Source organism: Anser cygnoides, chromosome 2, assembly GCF_040182565.1.
Source record: "Anser cygnoides isolate HZ-2024a breed goose chromosome 2, Taihu_goose_T2T_genome, whole genome shotgun sequence".
NCBI classification, from domain to species: Eukaryota; Metazoa; Chordata; class Aves; order Anseriformes; family Anatidae; genus Anser; species Anser cygnoides.
This window is the reverse complement of record NC_089874.1, coordinates 145204870-145226310: the sequence shown is the minus strand read 5'-3', so window position 1 is coordinate 145226310 and position 21441 is coordinate 145204870. Positions and strand designations below refer to the sequence as shown.

The 21441-nt window shown below is 40.0% G+C and overlaps 1 protein-coding gene across 3 annotated transcripts in view; it reads left to right on the top strand.

Annotated features, from left to right (window-relative positions):
* The window catches only part of NUDCD1 (NudC domain containing 1), a 36839-nt gene extending 32935 nt beyond the window's left edge, over positions 1 to 3904 (top strand). For all 3 annotated transcript variants that reach the window (XM_048068743.2, XM_048068744.2, XM_048068745.2), the window contains one exon: positions 998 to 3904. In XM_048068743.2, the coding sequence (XP_047924700.1) occupies positions 998 to 1290 (293 nt within the window). In that variant the 3' untranslated portion in view covers positions 1291 to 3904. The remainder of the gene's footprint in view (positions 1 to 997) is intronic.
* The last annotated feature ends 17537 nt before the right edge of the window (positions 3905 to 21441 follow it).

The window sequence follows — 21441 nt, the reverse complement described above, 5'->3', positions numbered from 1 at the left end:
AAATTATTGCTAATTTCAGTTTCTATGCTGACTTTGTAGTACTGTTTTTATAATGTGTTTCAATTGTTTTGAAAATAACAGGAAGGAAATTGGGATATCTTTGAGCTTTTTGTACCTATGGTGATAAAACAAAATGTTTCTCCAATTCTTTCTCCCTATAGTCCTATAATTTTACAATATTATATGGAAGTCTGTACATCTGTACTAACCTAGTTCACCTTTTTTGTGCCAGCTATGATGTAAGACCTCAGCTTGCTCATCTGTAACCAAATCTTGAAGTATTGTACAAGAGCTAGTACTAAAAATGAGTATTTTCTTGGTTAACAAGCTAAATTTCCCAAACCTGCAGTATTTATTACATTGGCCAATACAGTGATATTAGTGCTAATTCTCTCTTTCTTTGCTTGAACTTCTGGGATTACTTTTTAACAAGCAATACAAAGATGATGACTGCAATATTGTTACTTTTCAGTCCAAGTTTTAGACTGAAACCTAAGGAAGGAATCAAAAGGAAACTGAAGTGACCAAGAGTTTTCTTGCTCTGTGTATCTTTCCTAACAGCTTTCTTTTTAAAAGGGGGATAATTTTGAATAAACACTGGTCAGATTACAAGTAAATTCTAATGTTTTGCTGCTGGTTAAAGGAGCAATACTTGATCTTGCCCCTTCTTACTGCAGTTTTGTGAAGGAGCCTCTCCATCCCTCTGATCAGTTTGGTCAGCTGTCTCCTTCCAAGTTCTTGAGCGTTCTCAACCTATTGGCTGTGTGGGTGGGGCAAAGAGTTGGAAAAAGAGAAAGCCTTGACACTGTGCAAGTAATGCCTGGCAATAGACAAACCATTTGTGTCTTATCAACCCTGTTTTAGTCACAAATTCAAAATTTTGTTAGTAATTGCTTATTATTTTTGAAGATAAGCTTGATTTTGACTTAGCCATTTAAAGTGCTATTGAAGCTGATATATCGTATCTTCTTTATGTGTATCTATCTGGGCTGTGCAGGTTACGTACAAGCATCAAAACAAGACAAGAAGTTCATGGCTTGCGCCCCAGACTACTCCTATTCTGCTCTTTGTGAGTGCTTGCGGCGAGTTTTCATCTACCGCCAGCCAGCTCCTCTGTCCACAGTTCTCTACAACAGGAAGGAAGGAAGACAAGTAGGACAGGTTGCCAAGCAGCTGGTAGCAACCCTGGAAGCCAACGATCCCATCCTAGGCTTTCAAGCTACAAATGAGAGATTATTTGTTCTCACAACAAAAACCTTGTTTTTAATAAAGGTGAACACTGGAAATTAATTACTGAGTATATTCTGCTGCAGTTATGTTTATGTTTAAGGAATTGGTAGCTAAATGATCTGAAGAGTTCGGTGTGTTTTGCTGAGGCTTAAAGGGATTTTACAGGGGAATCAATTTTTTTTTTGTTAGAACTTGTCTGTAAGTCAGTGAGAAAGTTTTTCAACTTTGCTGTCACTGAACTAAGCTTTTTCAGAGACACAGAAAAATGCCTTTTGTGCTAGCAGCTTACTCAAAGCAATTTTCAGAGGCTGCTGTTTGCATAGGTGAAATAGATTTATGCATTGTTTTTTCCAAATGACTCTTTGCCGCACTTCTAAAATTAGAGAATTCACTTCTGTTTTTAATGGACACTGTTTACCTCTGAAAGAAGTAATCAGGTATAGAAAATAAACCCTTGAGTTACAAATGTATGGTGTGCGAAATAAAGAAGTGTGTATCATAAAGAAAAAACTACAAATTCAAATACTATTGGCCAAAAAATGATTGAATATTTTGGTATTCAATAACATTGAATGGAATGTGAGTGGAATGAATGGAGTATTGTTCCTTATACAGTTATTTAATTCAAGTGGAATGATTTCATTGTATATCCAATACGTAAAGTCTGTGACTTAGTCATGCTTGCAGTGGAATCTAGTCACATTTTAAGAGATGTTGGATAGCTTTTGGTAGATTTTTCTTGAAAGAGAATCAGGGTGACTGCATAACTGGTGACAACATAGTGAAAGGTACAAGTCAAACTCTCATACTCTCAATTGTTATTTTCATTTGAAGAACTTAAGTGACTAATTTGCAATTAGAAAACTGCTAACAGGAAATGTACCTGTATTGTAAAACGAGATGGAAACTCAAAGGTTCTGCTTCTGCCTTAAATAATGTGATACCATCCTAAATAATGTGTTACTTGATAACTATTTTGTCCCTGATGTACAAGTCCAAATGTGGTATGTTTCCAATGTAAGAGTACGAATATGGGTGCTTTAAAGTTGCTGTTTACCAAACAGGCATGGTTGATTTTGTTGAAAAGCTGTATTTAAAGATTTTTGTTTCTTAATTTAAGGTGACCATGTCAATACAGTTAAACCAAAAAGGGTCAGTTGTGACAGTTCTACTCCCCAACTTTTTTTTTTCTCCATAATTTGTTTATAACTCCATAGCAAAGAATGCCTAATGAATATATTGTGTACTAAAGCTGCCATGACCTGTGGTACCAGAGTACTGAGACAAACACAGTGTGTCCCATAGTAGTTTGCATCTCTGTCAGTATTATTTCGGACCTCTGTAAGAATCTACTGAGAAGAAAACGTGTTCCTTTTTTATGGACTATCAAGTTTTTGGCTGTGGTTGTTTTGGCTATCCCATAAATTCTGCAGACTTGTATCAGTGAAATGATTAAATGATATGGTGGGAACTTAAGAGGGAGACAAGCAGTTGTCTTCCAAAAAAAGAAAAAATCCAAACTCAGCAGCTTTTCCTCAAAAGCAAGTTCAGCCTGATTTTCTTCCTTTTCGTCATTTTTATGTTGTGTATCCATTAATGGAAAGTTTTTCTTTGCCTAGGTAAGTTAAAACAGACTCCAACTGCAAGCCTTCACTTCTTTTATTTTTTAAACTGTCTTGAAAATACTTTTAAAAAAGTCTCAATGAATGTATTACTATTTCATGGCTTTGCTTCTAAATTTCCATATTGGGCAATAATGCCGAACAGCATGGTGGAAATCATGTAGTGGCCCATGCAGTCGATTACTTTCCAGCATAAAGTAAGTGCACTGAGATTTATATGAATATTACTTAGTAACCTGAATATAGATGAGACTTCCAGCTCTTTTTCAAATTCCCCCTTGATGTGGCATGCACATCTGGGAACATACTTCCGTTGTTTTCTGGAACAGATAAAAACCAAAGTCAAGTAAAATGGCCACCTTTTCAGAGACTGTATTATCATATGTAATGACTAAAAATATTCTGCCCAAATGTGTGTCTGTTTCAAGGGAGTCATTGTTTTCTCATGGGAACAACTGAACATGGTGAAGAGGTTCATCCACGTTCTGTGTTACTCGCCTATCTCCAATCATGGTGTTCTCAGAAAGGATATGTCAGTTTCTCTTTTATTTTGCTTTCTCTGTGAGTTAAGGACACTGTATTATTTAAAATATTTGCTGCCTTGAGGAACCTTGCATGCTGTCGCACAGCAAGCTACTATAATTAAATGGCTGCAAGCCGCAGGGAGGCACTTATTAGCAGCGTTTCCAATTCTGTGTTCAGTTAATTGTAAGGCTTATTTGTTTAGTGTATTATTGCGGGCTTATACAAAGTATAAGAATGGGTATATTTAAGAGGTGGTTTTCTGAGAACCACACTTCAATTTTTCTAGAATTTTACTGCCTGAAATCTAACATTGTAAGACAGTACTTCCTGAAAAGTCCCAATCACAATCTGTTTACAGAATTTCTGAGAAACTACTTGGCTATTACAGACTTGCATTATTTATTTCAAATGTCCTTTTTAGTGTTTCCCTTGGTTGGCTGCCTATTTGGAATGTATCATGTATTCTTCTACAAGTTTAAATAAATGGAATCAAAATGTTACGTTTATTAATAAAGTTTTTTTAATTATGTTAACGGATTTTTATTCCTTTCAAATGTACATCCTTCCTACGTTACTGAAACAAAATAAAAACATAGAAATAAGCCATTCCTTAGAATAAGAGTGGTTATGTTAAGGACTTTTCTGTTGAGGCAAAGTTCTGGTGGTTGTCAGCACAGCAAGGTCATGTGTGGGTCAAGGACATACTCTGTATGTCAAAAACTGGCTCTTCATTAATGAAACAGCAGATGCTGAGAGAGTAACAGATAATATTGCAGGTTATAATTCATTTCAGTTTGCTGTGCTTTGTTTCAATAGTGGCCATTATTCCCACTAACTTTTGAATTTCCTTGCTTTCTGTCAATTTATAATTTCTGTTCTCATGATGCAGATTAGATGGACTTCAAACCTGCAGCCAATCACACATTAGCAAGTAATAATCTTTACTTATTGCTGTCTGATTCTGCCACGTAAAATACATTGGATGTAGTACTTAGTACTATTTTGTTTGGAGAAGTATCTGTTGAGATATTTTTTGGCCTTTAAAAGTGGCTTAAATCACTTCTGAAAAAAAAAAAAAGAAACATTTTAAAAATATTTACCATGATGTGGTAGTTGGTTTCAATATAAAAATATAATGGTAGATAAAATTAACAAGTTCGGATTTAGACTTGGAAAACCACAATCATTACTGGTCTAACGCTATAGGCAAAATATTGTTTAAAAACTATTCCAGCGTGGTTTTGTAATCTATAATTGGCACTTGCAAGGAATTGCCAAGATCAATGCAAGGAACCCAGATTTTAAAAATGAATTATTTTAGGGTGTGTGGAGAATAGTCAGACTTGTTAGTGTCACTGATAAGAACGGGCTTTGTGCAAAGGGGAGTTAAGCAGCTTGCTGCTGCTCATCTCTTACACCAACTTTGTGCGTGGAGGTCTGCAAGCTTGGCATGAGGGGCTGCTGAAAGGGGGAGTCTTGTGGTGGCAGGATGGCCTTGTTTTGGGGCAGAACAGAATCTTGAAGGCCATGGTGCCCAGAAAACATCTCTGAACATGAGCTTAATGAAGTACATCCTAAACATACATGACTATAGTTCTCAACTCTCCATCCAAGTCATGCTAAATGTCACCTCAGGGAGGGAATGGATAAGGTTAGGATATGAGTGTTATGAGTTGGTTAAGAGTAATAATAAAAAAAGTGTTAGGGGGAAATAAAAGTTAGTGTTAGGAAAAAGAAGAGTTGGACAGAGAAAGAAGAGACTGGACATCTGGAAGAGGCAGTCGACGGGCAGTGTTCCTTCTCCTCCAAGAAACAGACACCTTCTTGGTAAGCTCTGCGCCTCACCTTTTGGTGAGGAATACCCAGGATAGCATTTTGCTAGCGCTATTACCATGTGTTAGCACTACTGCAGTAAGTGTATTTATCAACGGCAATTCTGATTATCTGTCACCTTATTAAATGCATTCAAACTTTGTGAAATTTTCTCAGCGTCAGCCCTTAGCAGGACTCTGAAACAGGCAAACATGAGACTCCAGTAAGTCCCCTTTAACATGACAGGGTGTCACTTTTGTTATGCTATCATGGATATGCATTATCCGTTAGCTCTTCTTAATACACTACTTGCATTCTGAATGTGAGAGTTGTGTATGTATATGTGTTTGTATTTTTATATACATCTATATTTGCAAATGCATACATATGTTGCCTGAATGTATTGGGTAAGATATGGATTCTGGAGAAGAGAATCGTTAACATTACTGAGAGCAAAGCAGGTTTTTCATTAATCTGAAGCTTTTCCAAAAATGCATGGTCTATTTATGAGTCCACATTCCTTGTGGAGCCAGCAGTATAATCTTAAAAGGAAATAATGTGCTATACGGTAAAACATGGTAGGAAGTAAGTTATTGAATGTGAAGAAATTTTGATTATTAACTCAAAGACCCCTTGGAATGTTTTCTTGTTTATTATTTTAACTGTGTTACTGTCAAGCTTTACAGTTTGTGTTGTCCCACATCAAAACACAAGGGGTGGCCTATGTGGGAAGAGCCCAGCAGCAGCCCCATGTCAGAGCAGAGTCAGCTCCAGCTGGCTCCAAAAGGGACCTGCTGCTGGCCAGAGCTGAGCCAGTGAGTGATACTGGTTGGGCCTCTGGGAGAGCACACTGAAGAAAGGGAAAACCACTGTGCAGCAGCAACTGGGAGAGAGAGGAGTGAGAAGCAGCCCTGCAGCCCAAAGCTTATGGCCTTCTCCTAGCAGTTACAGTACCCTATTACAGTCCTTTATGGTTACATTCTTCATTAAGGAATGTTCTTCATCTACAAGAATTTATAAGGAAATGCTTCAGTCCCTTCTATGTTCCTTCATTTTACCCCTTTTGGGGGTTTTGATACTAAGCTTTGGCTACAGCTCTTTCAGATGGTCTTTAATGTTTGTGACCACAGCTCTACAGCAGGGTGCAGATTTGCTGTGGTCAGGTTGGGTATGCCAGTCAGTGCTGGGTGGGCAAGCAGGGATTCTTTCCTCTAGACATTTTCCATTGTGTTGATATCTAGGACTGCTAGCTGTTGCTACTTATAAGCTACACTTGATAACAAAGCACCTTGCAGCAGAACATTTCATGTCACAGTCTTGGCAAAGTAATGCTGAAGTGCACATTTGGCAAAGGGAGGGTAAAACAAAAGTGCCTGGATGGTAGTGTGAGCCGCATTACTCCTTTTGTACTATTTCTAGCCTGACAAAGACACAGATGCTTGCTGCTGTATGAAAAATTCACAAATAATGACTAACCAGAAACTTAAAAGGCATTGGCTGCTGTTAGCGGTGCAGTTTGGAACCTCTCTGTGTCCCGTGTGACATCTGTGATAAAATCTGTATTCTCACATGCTCTGTCTGTGTCTCAGAGAAATATTGGCATGCAGGTTGTTTGAGCTGCTCGCCATTCCATCAGGAAGTAAAAAATATAAATTCAGCTTATTTTTAATAGGTTCACTGTGCCTGTTTACATGGCAGCAGCCCCTGATCTCCATGTTATTCAGCACACTGGAAGATCTTGTGCCCAGGCAAAGGGAGCTGTGGGACAATTAACACAAAATTTAACTGCGTGAACACATTTGACATGTCTATATAGATTTTAGTGCCTCTGCTAAGTTACCTAATGTTATATATCTCTCTGTTCTATGACAGGGAAGATAAATCGACTTGCTAACTGACTGCAGTATTGACTTTTCAAGGACAGAGCATAAAAAATGTAAGATTCTTTGAGATACATTTCTATACCAGATGTGGTTTATACCATAACAAATTGTTTATGTTTTCAACTTTGAGTTGATTAATGTTTACAATTAATGAATTCCCACAACTCAGATTTCCTCTTGGAATTATTCTCAGAACTTTATGTAAACATATGAGAACATTAATTCAGAGCTGGTGATAATTAGCACTTCCCATTAGTATTTCATTTTCAGTCAGTTACTCAATCTTCATTATGTAAGCCAAATTTCTTGAAACCTATAAAAAAATAGAGATTAGTGAGTACTTTATGATGCTTTAGAAGCACACTGTTAAAAGCACACTGCCAATGCAAAGGGAGAACAACAGCTTAAATCCTACCCCTTCTGAATGTTCCCTGAGCTTGGTAGCCCTCATTTATTTCTAAATAAGACTATAGTCTAGGAAGAAGCAACTCCCTGTGAATCACGTCCTCTTTTTCTATTTAAGCCAAGCTCATCTCGAATAGTGATCCCAGTTTCTGAACTTTCTGGTTCCCGGCACAGGACCCATCTGGCAGTTTTAGCCACAGACCCTGGAAACCCAGCTCCCGCTGCCATGCAGCGCTGCAAAGACTCTCACTGTGCAAAACTGAAACGATAACATATGTGGAGCTTCGGAATACCACCGATGTCCAGCTGTGCCCATCTGCACAGGGCTTTCCTCTGAAATGCACTGCATATGTGTGGTTGAGTTTGAAATAAAAATCTACAACCAGGTGGTCAGATCAAAGAATCACAGAATAATAGAATATCCTGAGTTGGAAAGGACCTACAAGGATCTTCACGTCCAACGCCTGGCTCCACACAGGACCACCCAAAAATCAGACCACATGTCTGAGAGCGTTGTCCAAACACTTATTGAACTCCGGCAGGCTCAGTGCTGTGACCACTGCCCTGGGGAGCCTGTCCCAGTCCCTGAACACCCTCTCGGTGAAGAGCCTTTCCGTATCACCCAGCCTGACCCTCCCCTGTCCCAGCTCCATGCCGTTCCCTCGGGTCCTGTCGCTGTCCCCAGAGAGCAGAGCTCAGCGCCTGCCCCTCCGCTCCCCTCGTGAGGGAGCTGCAGGCCGCCATGAGGCCTCCCCTCAGCCTGCTCTGCTCTGGGCTGAGCAAACCAAGGGACCTCAGCCGCTCCTCTTATATCTTCTCTAGACCCTCCACCATCTTTGTAGCCCTCCTTTGGACACTTTCTAATAGTTTTATGTGCTTTTTATTCTGTGGCGCCCAAAACTGCACACAGTACTCAAGGTGAGGCCACACCAGCACAGAGCAGAATGGGGCAGTCATTTCGGAAGCGCAGCCTGTCCCTCTCGTGGCCCTGCAGAACTTCTCACATGTCCCTTCATGGGGACATTGCTCAGTCCCTTCATGGGACTGAAGAGTTGTCAGAAGCCGAGTCTAGCAGTTGTGTGAAAGGGGATGTGCAGGCCTGATCCCAAGGGCTCCCGGAGTTTGGTCTGTGTCTTTTCCTCAGCTAAAGTGTCTTCTCGCCCTGCACTCCTCAAGGCTTGCACTCTCCTCTCCCTGTTTTAACTGAGGCCACTTCTGTGCCTTTCATTGTGGCATGAGTTAGTGTGCCTTCAGTGACAGGACAGAAATAAATTCAGAGGAACTATTCCAAAGCAAGCTAAGGGAGGGTGCATTGCTTTTTATACCATTTTGATACCCCTCCACCCCCAATAAAATACTTGAGAGAAAACAGGATATATGATTGCTGCCAATTGAGAAAAACATTCACAGGAAGCTGAGGGTATATTTTAAATAAATTGAGTATCATATGTGTTTATATGTATGAAAGCGTGCACAGAAGATGAGGAGAGAAATGAGCCATATGGCAGTGGGTTACCAACGGCTGCACTGCTTAGGGAAATTAATAACTCTAAGCATTGATATATATGAGCCTGCTGGGGTTCAGATGTTCGTGTTCTGGTGCTTCAAGAAACTAGGTGAATCAATAAATAAATATTTGAAAGACAAAAAACAAGCCGGCATCCAGCTGAAAACATCTGAAAATAAACCCTTAAAAAAGACTTTAAAAAAAAAAAAAAAGTCTGCACATCTAAGATTCTGAAATATGCTGCCTTTAGCTACTTAGAAAGCATCTGTTTTCTGATGTTTACAGGTATTTTCTCACTCTAAAAATATTCTATTAGCATCAATATAACTTCTGTAATTACTGAAGCAGAGTTGAAGGTTCCTTTAAAGCCAGCACTCTTAACCATGAACTCCAAAATACATGCTTTCTCCCTTCATAAAGGATAAAAATGTATTTATACAATACTCCACTTGTATATACTTCCTCTTCCTTCCTCTGTCTTTTATTTGGCAGAAATACAATCCTTTAGAAAGTAAATATACTGTAAGCCTTATAAAAACTTTAAGTTCGAAGCAAAGCTGTCAGCAGCTTTCTCTTCACCTATCTACAGCAGCAGTGGGGTGTGAAAAGACCATTTAGGTTGGATTTGGGTGTTCTTCTAACAACACTTTTGTCTCCTCTTTGAGCCTGAAGAAGTAGATTAAAAACTTGATTCTCCCTTTGACCGAAAGGACTCCATGTTGTCCGCTTTCCCCAGAATCCTGTGAAGAGTTAGCCTCACCATGCACCTTATGAGGGATATGGCTGTTGGGGCTTATATTCTCCCCGGGGTAAAAGTTGAAATTCTTTGTTACAGCACCAGGATGGGAGCTGTATGGGGAATGTCCTTGCTATCTTCATAACAGATCATAAATGTCCTGGCAAAAGTGTGATAGCATGCTGGTTTTCTCTTCAACCAAGGCCTGCTTGCCCTAACCTGTATGAATTGGACTTTTTAATGTTGTAATTTCCTAGGAAGAAAATAAATATAAATAGTTAACAGTGCCACATTGTTTATTTAGATTTATTTTGAGGCAATATAAAAATCACATTGTATTCATATGAGAATAGTATCACTTGATTTATAAGGAAATACAATCAGATCGTAGTTAAATAAAATTAACTGACAACCAGCAGCATTCAGTGTCTCCATTAACTCAAACAAGCAGCTTTAGTAAGTGCATTGGTGGGCTATCAGTGAAATTAGTTTTCACATGTAGCATAAGCCAAGTGGATGGAGTGACACAGCAGAGGTCTCCCCGGCCACGGGCTGCCCTGCAAGGTGACGCAGAGGCAGCCTGAGGCTGTCTGAGGGCTGGCACCTGGTTTGAAAGCCAACCCAGAGGCACCTCAACCAGCTTCTGTTGTACCTCTGAAAGCAAAACAGACTACGATTTATAAACTCTTGTCTCTGCCTATCAGCATCTCTCTTCAAAAAATTAAATGTAGTTTACATAGCTTGTAGTTCCTAACTTATAGTTCATTTAAATTTTAGTTACAGAAGGATTTTAGGAAAGAAACCAGTGTTTTGTTCATGTGTGCCTCGACTTTTTTTATTTTTATTTTTATTTTTATTTTTATTTTTATTTTTATTTTTATTTATTTTTATTTTTATTTTTATTTTTATTTATTTTTATTTTTATTTATTTTTATTTTTATTTTTATTTTTATTTATTTTTATTTTTATTTTTATTTTTATTTATTTTTATTTTTATTTTTATTTTTATTTTTATTTTTATTTATTTATTTTTTTTTTTAGCGTGTTTCCCATTTTCTGTGAATCTGTGCGCTTAAATCCTGGGAATGGTTCTCCAGCTTTTGCTACTGCTTCTAAGGTTGCTCTGTGTCTGTTCAAACTGGGCACCAGAACATTAAGGTTTTACATTTTCACACTGTTTTCATGAGAGAATGGATTACTTTCTATGACTCTTATCTTTATCTTTTAGGAGGAAATGTTTTTATTTTCAGAAAAATTTTGCCCTAGCAAACAGAGCTACTGGTGTGACTGTAATGAAATGCACAGGAAGGGAGCAAAAGGCCATAGATTTGTGGTGTCAAACTGCAGGTCCGTCTGGGCTGATGTGCTCTGCAGTGGCAGGAACTAGTAAATCTTTGAAACAGGAATGAATGCTGACTTCTTAATGAAAAAAGCTATAGAGTGAAGCAGCTGTTGTTGGGTTTAGTACTCCACCCGTTCGGACAGTGTCGGTGGAAGGCATTGTCTCAAGTGCTTTAGGAGCTGCTAGTTGCTAGATTTTACATGCATTGCTCTTTCAACCCTGGTTATCCCTTTTCATTCTCTTACCTTGGCACACCTAACATATAAAGTGTCCAGGAACATACTCTTACAGAAGATGGTTGTGTTGTCCTGTTGATGCTTTTCTGGAGTCATTAGAATTTGTTTAGGCTCTTACAACAGGGACTCTCTGCTAAAGGGTATTTTAGAGTTATCTTCTCTTTCAGGATCTGTGCTCTTTCCTCTTACTTTCCTTTCTCCATGATTCTGAGCATAGTTACTCTTTTTTTTTTTTTTTTCATTTCCTTGTATTGCTGTTGAAACAATAGTCTCTGATGCAGAAATCATTGGGGTGTGCTCTTTTTTTTTTTTTTTTTTCCCATCAGCTTTTCAGTATCTTTCTGTGTAAAATTTTGCTCCAGTTTTACTATAAATTAAAGTATCCCGGTCTCCAGAAAATCTCATATTGTGAACCAGAGCTGTGACCACGATATAATATATTTCAAGCTTAAAAACCCGTTGCCTAAGTGAGATTATGGCAATGGCCTTCTGGTTTGAAAGCTAGAACAACTGATGCATATTAGAAGCAGCCTGCTGGTCCTGCTTGCTGCTTTTACTCAACACACCCTGACTGTATATACTAATACGTATAATTTCCCTACCCCTCCATTCCAGGCTGGGTAAGAAAAGCTTAGCTTAGTGGATGAAGGCTATGTACTAATTCCTACAAATTCCTAATTGTTTCAGGTAATTGTGAAACGCCTTCTTTTGGTCATATTCATTGCAGAGAATCTCCCTAAATTTCCCTAAGCCTTTGATGTACAAGATGAGCACTTATTACAAGAACAGGTCTGTGTTTACTAAGCACATTGTGTTGGCTGAGGTACTCTCTGGTACCCCACAGACCTAAGAAAGCAGAAGACACCCACGTGAAGCCTTGGGCTGAACAAAATGTGTTTCTTCTAGTACAAACACATTGCTCCAAGAAATGGCAGATGCGATCGTCACCTCCTCATCTTGCGTGTTTCTCCTTTGACTGCCAAACAATCTGTTATTCTGCACATACTGCTCATCCCACAAGCCTTTCACCTTCAGCTGGCCAGTTGGCTCAGCTCAGTTGCCTTCTTGCCTCTCTCCTGTATCTCCAAACCAGTTTATTTCTTTCCAATTCACTCCTATTCTTCCCTACAGCCGCTGTGCCCTCTGAAGCACAATTCTCCTGGGCCTCAAGGCTCTCACTGCACTCCCCCAGTCCTTGTGTGACAAATGGGATAAATGACCGCTAAAGCTTGTTCACTAGGTGAATACTGGGTCTAAGTTTACATTAGAATAACTTGCGTCCACAAGTGCTTTTTTACACATGTAAATAATCTGGCTTTTTAATTTTTTGGTTTCCCTCTTGGGAAGAGGATATGGGATGCATTTATCTGCAGATGAAATAGCTATGCATATCCATCATGATTCTACTTGTATTCTTTTCTATCAACTTCTTACTTGTCCTGTCTGCAATCAGCATTTTCAGTAATCACCCTGTCCAGATGTAATTTCCTGGATTATGGTTGGGACCTTAATTTTTCTGCCCATGACATTACTGGCCAGCTTCATTTTTTTGAACTGCTTTGTTGACCCTAAAGCTCAGGATTTAATAACCCAGTTATCTCCACAACAAACTGTAAAGACTCAAAATCCATTAGGAATCTGTCCGGTTAGCAGTGTGAAAATACAGGTCAAGATTCAAATTGGGATGAGAGTTTTATCAGTTGTGTGGTTAAACTACAGGATTTATTGGTTTGTATTTACACATAGCTGTTTATTTATGATACTTACTGATAAATAAGAAATGGGCATGTTACTTGACAGTTTTTTTCTTTTTCCTTTTTTTTTTCCCCTCTTTTTTCAGGCTTTAAACAGAGGCACATGGAACCATGACAAGTTTTCAGTGCTGGCATAGGTGGAAAGAAGGGGAAAAAAAAGCCATATACCTGTTTGGCCGTATCTCTCATATTAAATTGTATTGGGCAGGATTTTTCCCTTGGGCTCAGATATGACTGACACAAGATTACAAAATGGTCCCAAGGGGGTTTGCTGATGTTTCCTCTCTTTCAGGTTGCTCTGGCATTGACTTAGATGAGCAATATTTAGGTGCTAGTGAGTCAGCTTGTGAAATGGTAGGAGTTGCCGCTTCCCTGACATATGCTGGCTCAGACATACCTGGCACAGATTTTTGTACCAGATTATGGCACTTTGCAGCTGCTAAAATTTCTCCTTCCTGGAAAGGGTTCAACCTTATTTATTTATAGATGGATTTAGTCTTTCTAGGACAAGGCAAAAGGAGAACTGAGGAACTGGTTACAAGCCAGCATCATTAACAGATGAGCTCTGGAGTTCATCACTGCAGGCATATATGAAAGAAACAGGAAGGGCTGTTTGACAAATGCCATGAAAAGTACATTAGTGGTTTGCTTTCTCAGTAAATTACATTTAAAAAGCCATTTGATTTACAGTATTAAACATTTCTTAGTGAAACTGTTGTTCTTGTGGAGAATACCCAATTCCACCATAACTGAAGATATACTAAATTTAGGTTATGCACATGGGCTGGAGACTTTCTACCCCATCTGGCTCTCCTTTCGGGGTTTAGAGTTAATTAGGTGTTTCTTTCTGGTAACTCCTCTCGTTCAGTAGCTGAAAAGAGAAGTTGGTGTTCTACTAAAAAGACCTGGAACCTCCCATCTAAGGTCTGAATAGTGCTTTAAAACTTTCTTGCGTTTAGTTTCAAAGCTGAAAATACAATTCTTCCAGAAGGGTTTCTCTTTCAGCACATAGGGCTCCACACACACATCTGGCCCGTGCGTGTTAGGTCGCTGTGGATCCTGGGACATCCCTGTCTTCTCCACTCTATCCTCTGGCACCCTCACCTCTGGGACCAGCAAGTGGATTCACTCAGAGGGAAAATTCTCAGGTAAGAGATTTTTCCTTTTCTGCTGTCAGAGCAAAACAAAATATTAAAAATAGTCAAAAGTGAGGTATAACTTTTCATCCATCTTTACTGCACAAACCAACTCGCTGGAGCTCACTGAGTTACTAGAAGGACTTGAGGGGAGAAAGAAAAAAGATCAATCCAAACCTAAGAAGAAGCACAAAAGAGAGAAGACCTTTTATGTCCTAGAAGTATCACAACTGTAGGGATAAAACCCATCAGTCTTGTTTTTGTGACTCTTGGAAAGGTTCAAGTTGACAGTTTTTCTCGTTACATCAAAAAATATGGATCTTAGCAAGCTGGTTTATTCTCTCCTTTCTTTTCATCTTTTTCTCCCAAAAAGAAAATTGGCTTGTTTTCTGTGGTGTGCTCAGTGACACAAAGACTACACCTAGTGCTGTGCATACTAGCTATTCGTTTTCCATAGGAGAAATCTTTGATCCTGTGACATGACATGGCTTTTGAGTACCATTTGCAATTATTGCTCATTGAATTTTTGGGAGATAAATATTTTTCTGGAAGAGTAGAGGACACATTCAGTTGAATTTAAAGATGTGCATTCTTACTGAATGAAAACTTAGTTTACTTTTTGCCTGTTTTTTTGGTTGTGGTTTTATCCTGCTGGGCAGCTGAACTCCACCATAGCAACTCTCTCACTGCCCCCCCTCAGAGGAAGAGGGGGAAAAATACAAAGGAACAGGCTCAAGGGTTGAGATAAGGACAGGGAGATCACTCACTAATTATTGTCACGGGCAAAACAGATGCAGCATAGGGAGATTAATATAATTTATTGCCTATGATCAGCGGACTAGAACAGTAGAAACTGAAAACAAACTAAAAACACCTTCCCCCATCTACCCTCTTCTGTATCCTCCTCCCAAGTGGTGCAGGGGAACGGGGAATGGGGGCTGTGGTTGTCTCTGCCCCTCCCTCACGGTCCCTCTCTGCCCCTGCTCCCCGTGGGGTCCCTCCCACGGGATGCCGTCCTGCCCGAACTGAGCCTGCGGGGGCTGCCCACAGGCAGCAGCTCTTCGAGAACTGCTCCCACACGGCTCCGTCCCACGGGGTCCATCCCCCAGGAGCAAACTGCTCCAGCACGGGTCCCCCACGGGCGGCAGCTCCCCCCAGACCCCCTGCTCCTGCGTGGGCTCCTCTCCACGGGCTGCAGCTCCGGCCCGGGGCCTGCTCCTGCGGGGGCTCTCCATGGGCCGCAGCCTCCTCCAGGCCACATCCACCTGCTCCACCGGGGGCTCCTCCACGGGCTGCAGCGTGGAGATCTGCTCCGTGTGGGACCCACGGGCTGCAGGGGGACAGCCTGCTCCACCAGGGGCCTCTCCACAGGCCGCAGGGGAACTGCTGCTGCGTGCCTGGAGCACCTCCTGCCCTCCTGCTGCACTGACCTTGGGGTCTGCAGGGCTGCTTCGCACTCCTCTCTCTCCAAGCTGCTGTGGCACAGCAGGCACAGCAGGTTTTTTTTTCTTTCCTTTTTTTTTTTTTTTTTCCTCTTTCTTAACTCTGCTCTCCCAGAGGCCCAAGTAGCATAACTCATGGCTCAGCTCTGGCCAGCAGCGGGTCCCTTTGGAGTCAGCTGGAGCTGGCTCTGATCTGACGTGGGGCAGATGCTGGGCTGTGCTCACCGAAGCCACAACTGCATCCTCCCTGCTATAGCAAGTCCTTGACATGTAAACTCAGTACAGTTTTCAATAGTGACGGATTTCTACCCAGTTCAGCTGAGATGTTGAGATTCCACAAAATAAGATTTCTGTAAATTTCATTAAAATAATCTGCTGGAAAGAGGAAAGAAACCTTAAAAATGTCACAGCTGAGGCAAAGGCATCAGTCAGAGCTTCTTTTCTTTCATACTGGTATCAGGAAGTCCCTGAAATAATTTTTTTAGGAAACAGGACTAATTTTCTTGTCCACAATACCTGTGGAACAACTTGTTTCCAGGAGTGTGCATATCATTGATTAAATCCTTAAAAGCAAAGAGGCACAGTTTGAGTCCAGTGTTGAATATGACCAAATTGCAGAGACAGCATGAAAATGCCTGAGGATAGAAAGGATGCTGGGCTATTGAACAATATGGATTTATACTGGAGGCAAGTTTCTAAAAAGGATGATGGTGCAGATTAGCTGTAACTGGCCTTGAATATCAGCCTGTAATGTGGAAATCTTAGAAACTCCACATTTCATAGAATAGCCTGAGGCCCTGTCTATCCTGGGAAGCTGATCTCACTGCGTGAAATATGCGCCTCCTGTGTCCTTATGCTGCAGCCCAGGAGGGACAGGTACAGGTTCTGTAACACTGGGTGCAAGAAGGGGAATAACATGAGCAGAAGCACCATTATACAGATGTAACTCTGTGTTGTCCCCCTCCGTATATACCAGCATGTGTGAAATGCAAGAGGATTTTCAGACTAGATACGGACTAGAGAATAGCAGTGTCTCTGCTCTGGTTAATGGCTTGGCTAAACCTAATGAAGTGGAAAAGCATACTGAAGCACTTGAGCATTCTTTGTTTGTTTAGATAGCTTGCCTTTATTTACTGGCTGAGAGAGTGGTTTTGTTCAGGCTCACTTTCAGCAGTGATGACAGGAAGACATCACAAATTACACTCTAAATTATCATGGCTAAAAATCTAGCCAATTATCTAGGTCTGAAGTTAATTAAACTTCTGCCTTTTCAGGTCCTGACTCAGTTGCCTGCTATTTTTTTGGTTTCCTTCCCTGCTGTTCATGTCTGTTTTCTGTCACTGCAATTCTGGATATTGTGTGCTTTGTCCTGCAGGTCTTTGATGACAGGCTGGTGCCCAGCTGTTTAAGCCTGGTCTTTCCTGGAGCTTCACTTCCCTATGCATCTCCACTCTGTCTGGCAAATGTTTGGAGTTTGAAGTGCATATTTGCAGGCCAATTGCAATTCACAAAGTTGTCTCAACACTTCCAGAGGTGGCAGGAAGTCTTTCAGGAATATTTCCCCAGAGCCCAGTACACTGTTAACTACCATGGCCCACGCAGTGTGACTTGTACTGTGTCTTGAAATGCTAACCTTGCTTCACTCCTCTGCTTTCATTCTGACCCGTGAAGGAATGCAGTGGTGAAATCAGTACAGATATGGTGCTATACATTCAGTATTAGTGCTCTCCAAGGCAGAGCTCACCCCTCCTATAGTGTGCTGCTTACTGGAAAAGCTTGGTGCCCTTCTGCTCCCAAGCCAACCACCCAGGGAATTGGCACCCAGGGATGGGCACCAGGGCTGCAGCTTCTTTCGGCTGCCCAAAATGTGGGATCCAGCTGCTCTGCCTAACATACATGTTTGAAGGGACTTGAGAGGCAGTTCAACTTAAAGGGAATTAAGGCTGAAGAGTAATTGTGCTACATCAGTTCTAAAACATAGCTTCCCATTTTTGTTAGATATTCCTATCTATAATATAAAGAGAATAAATGCAGTTGCTACTCTTTTTTCTTTTTTTTTCTGGCTAATGTTTTTACTTTCCTTGTGTAATACGTAGGAAAGGAAGAGAAATCATTTTGAGGAGAGAAGAGAGAACAGACATTTGATAACAAAGTCCTTCTTGAAAGGAAGCTACCAGGGAAGCAATTTTCATAAATAGTAGCACCAGATAACAGAATTTATTTTGAACTAAAAGTTATTAAGAGCATGTGGTTTTTTTTTCTCTTCCGAAGTTAAGATGTGGTGCCGCCTGTCTTAGAAAATATAAGATTGCTAGGTGGCAAATGAGAGTTTTATAAAGAGGTTTATCAGTAGAGGCACTTCTATGCAGTTAGCACTGTTAATGCCTTCCAGAGCTAAAAGACAGGGAAGCATGCCAAATAGCCGATTGTCATGCACAAATTTAACTTTAAGGCAAACAGACAGCAAAGTCCACCTTCTGAGAAGCAAATGGCAATTGAATTAGGAAATCTGAAGAACAATCATGCACCTGTTTAGAAATGTTCCTACTGCTTTCAATTGGAAGTGTTTCAAAGAATAAATACTCCAGTTTTCTTAATACTGCAAGATTTATTTTCAAGCCTCATTTTGCTTTGTTAAAACCACACAGAATAGGTTTCCTTAAAGCATAACATTGATATGAATTTTTAAGCATTTAGGGTTTTCCTTGCAGTGCCAGATGGGATATCTGGCAGAAAATAGCTGGAAATTGTTGACTTCCTTTTCTGGGTGTTTAATTCAGAATCCATGGGGCTTCTAATCTTTCTATTTTATGAACTACCAATTGTTTGGGTTGCTTACTATGGTAGTAGATCTGGGACGACTTTATCCAACTTTGGGGTGTAAAGGAGAACCCAAGAATGCAGAACACTCAGGTGCAATGTACTAGGCAGATGAATGTGACTCATGTAATAAAGGGCTTTGTAGAGCACGCTTCATGTTAAGATGCTAACTGAAATGGTTAAACTTAGTGTGAATTGGATTGATCTTCGATCCCTGGAAGTGCTCAAGGCCAAGTTGGATGGGGTTTCGGCCAACCTGGTCTGGTGGGAGGTGTCCCTGCCCATGGCAGGGGGGTGGAACTAGATGGTCTTTCCCAACCCAAACCATTCTGTGATACTATGATTTCAATTAGATTTGCAGAAGTGTTGTCTTAGGATTCTTTCTGCTGAACTATGAGGTTCTTTTTATATTGATGGATAAAATGACTGTTCATGAACCTGACACTGGGATCCCACAGCACAGGTGGTACAGACTGGGAGATAAAATAGTTGGTGCTGAGGACCTGAAATTCATACTATATTGTTTTTGTTTTATCTTTTTGGACTAGCATTGTTTGCAGCCGTGGATCAGCCCGAGTAGTGGCTGCAGTTCATTATGAGTTCTACTGGTCACATTTTCTAGGTTAGTTTTATGCAAAAGGATTTAGATTGCATGGTCCAAAACCTCCAGGATTGCAACCGCTTGTGAAGACAATTGGGAGATTTGTCTCTAAAGGAATTTCTAATCCAAATTAAAACTTTCTAAGGGACTACATTTGTTGTCTAAAGTGCCTGAATTAACATCTACATTTGAGTTAAGTTCCTGTGCTTTTCTCTACCTTTTTACAGTGTAAGTGAAATGAGTAATTTACTGAAAAATCATTTATATTCACTCACAGATTTTTCACTCCTTATTTTCTCTCTGTGCGAAGAGATCAAATAATTGTTTGTCAACTGCATTTTGAACCCAAAGGAATAAACCTGAACTTGCCAGATTTCCTGGTAGTTTAAATTTTGGTTAGCAGATCATCTGTTCTTATAATGCTTTGTCTTTGAAAACAGTGTCATCAACTGAGGGAAAAAAGAGGATCATTCAGTTCAAAAGCTAATATAAGGGCACTTCTCCACGGCTATAGTTGGTGAAAGTTTCATTTCCAGCCATGTGAAAATGACTTGTACTTTCAGCTGAGCTATTATGGTCCTACTTGTGGTCATAGTATTAATAGAAATGATGTGGGGAATCACCTACTATAAACATGTCAAATATGCGGGTCATGCTGCATGCTATGTTTTAAAGCTCTTATCTTTGCTAATTGTCCACTTCAGGTTCTTGTCTGCATTTTTCTTAAAGTTCAGCATCCAAAATCAGACAGAGTGATTTAGCTGAGGCATTCCTAATGTCACTGGATGCTGAAAATTACTCACTAGGGAAGAAGCTATTCGACAAAGTTTGTATCATAGTCTGTTATTTTTTCTAGAATCCAGTTCCTTGGCTGACTGATAAGGATATCATTCCAGGCAGTGTCAAAAGCTCTTCTGAATTTTAGAAATAAATTTAACTCTTTTTTTTTTTTTCCTCATGACTGAATTTTAACAAACATATTTTGACTCCTGTTTTGTTAACCTGCTTAATTTAAAATTTCCAATGCTGCCTTCTTCCCCTACTAAGAGATAGGCATTGTGTCTCGTTTTCCCTGTTCCTCTTAGACCTTCTTACAATAGAAATTCTCAAAGATATTCAGCAATGGTTGAAACAGAGAGAAGAAGACATAAAAATGCTGTCTTTTAAAAATGTTAAACTGTTCCAAAGTAACCAACAACTATTCTCTGTAGAGGGATCCTTATAACTGCATTAGATTGAAATTTTTATTCATAATTGGTAGTTCTGCTACTTTTGTATTCATTCACAAAGCCATTCCCTAGTCTGTTTTCTGAGGTTAGTGAAAGTCAAATGACACTGCCATGGGAAAAATCCTGATCCCAGCAGCATCTGTAGGAATTCTGCCACATCAGTACTTTACTCCTTCTGCTTAAGATACACGCAGCATGTACCTTTCTTCTTGTACCTAAAGCTCCATATATTTAGCTTTGACAAGTCTTGGTCTGAAATCAGCTTTGCATACCTTTCAGAAATGCTCATTGATGGGGCACTCTTCCCACAAGGGTGTAAAATCTAAGGGGAAGTGCCTTAATTAAGCTTGCTCCAGCAAACTGACTTGGAAATCTTTGGAACTTCAGCTTACTGCATACAACAAAGGGATAAGGGATATGGGATTAGAACTGTGTTAGGATAAGAACATGTAGTTCATCACCTACAAATCTGAGAGAAAGTTTCTTTTTTATTATTTTTTTATTCTAATTCTAATCACTGTGTTTCTGTCAACACAATGACTAGTGCCAGGCATAGATTGCCAAGCTAACTTCAAACGACTAGTTCTTGAACTAAAGATACGATGGTGTGCATGTTAACCTACATGCAATTCTACAATAACAAGCTACCCAAAACCCAGACTACTGTTTGGGTAATGTCTGAATGTCATTTTCCACCATTTTGGATATTTTAGCACTGTATTCTAGTATTATTTGACTCCATGAAGCCTATGAAGTTGCTTAAGTGATATGGAAATGTTAAATGTTAGCTGCAGAAAATCCTCCATGCAGGCTTGGGAGTCAGACATTTAGGATATGTTCTGATATAAATCTCACTGCCTGCTCAAATCCGAACATGTCACTCAAAATCCTTCTACTTTCAGGTGGAAAATCAGAGGGGGGTTGTGGTGGAGTCATCTATGTTCAGACTCTAAAAGGAAGCCACGTTAAGAGCCCTGTCTATAACATAACCTTAACACCTGCCTTTATTCCTAGGATAAATTAATACTTGCAAAAGACTTTGAAATGAAAAGCACTCCACAAGTACTATGCATCAATGATAAAATGTACCGAGTCCTCCATTACGCTGCTATTTACTGTGACTGAACCAGGTGCACCTGTTCTTATAGATTTATTTTTAAT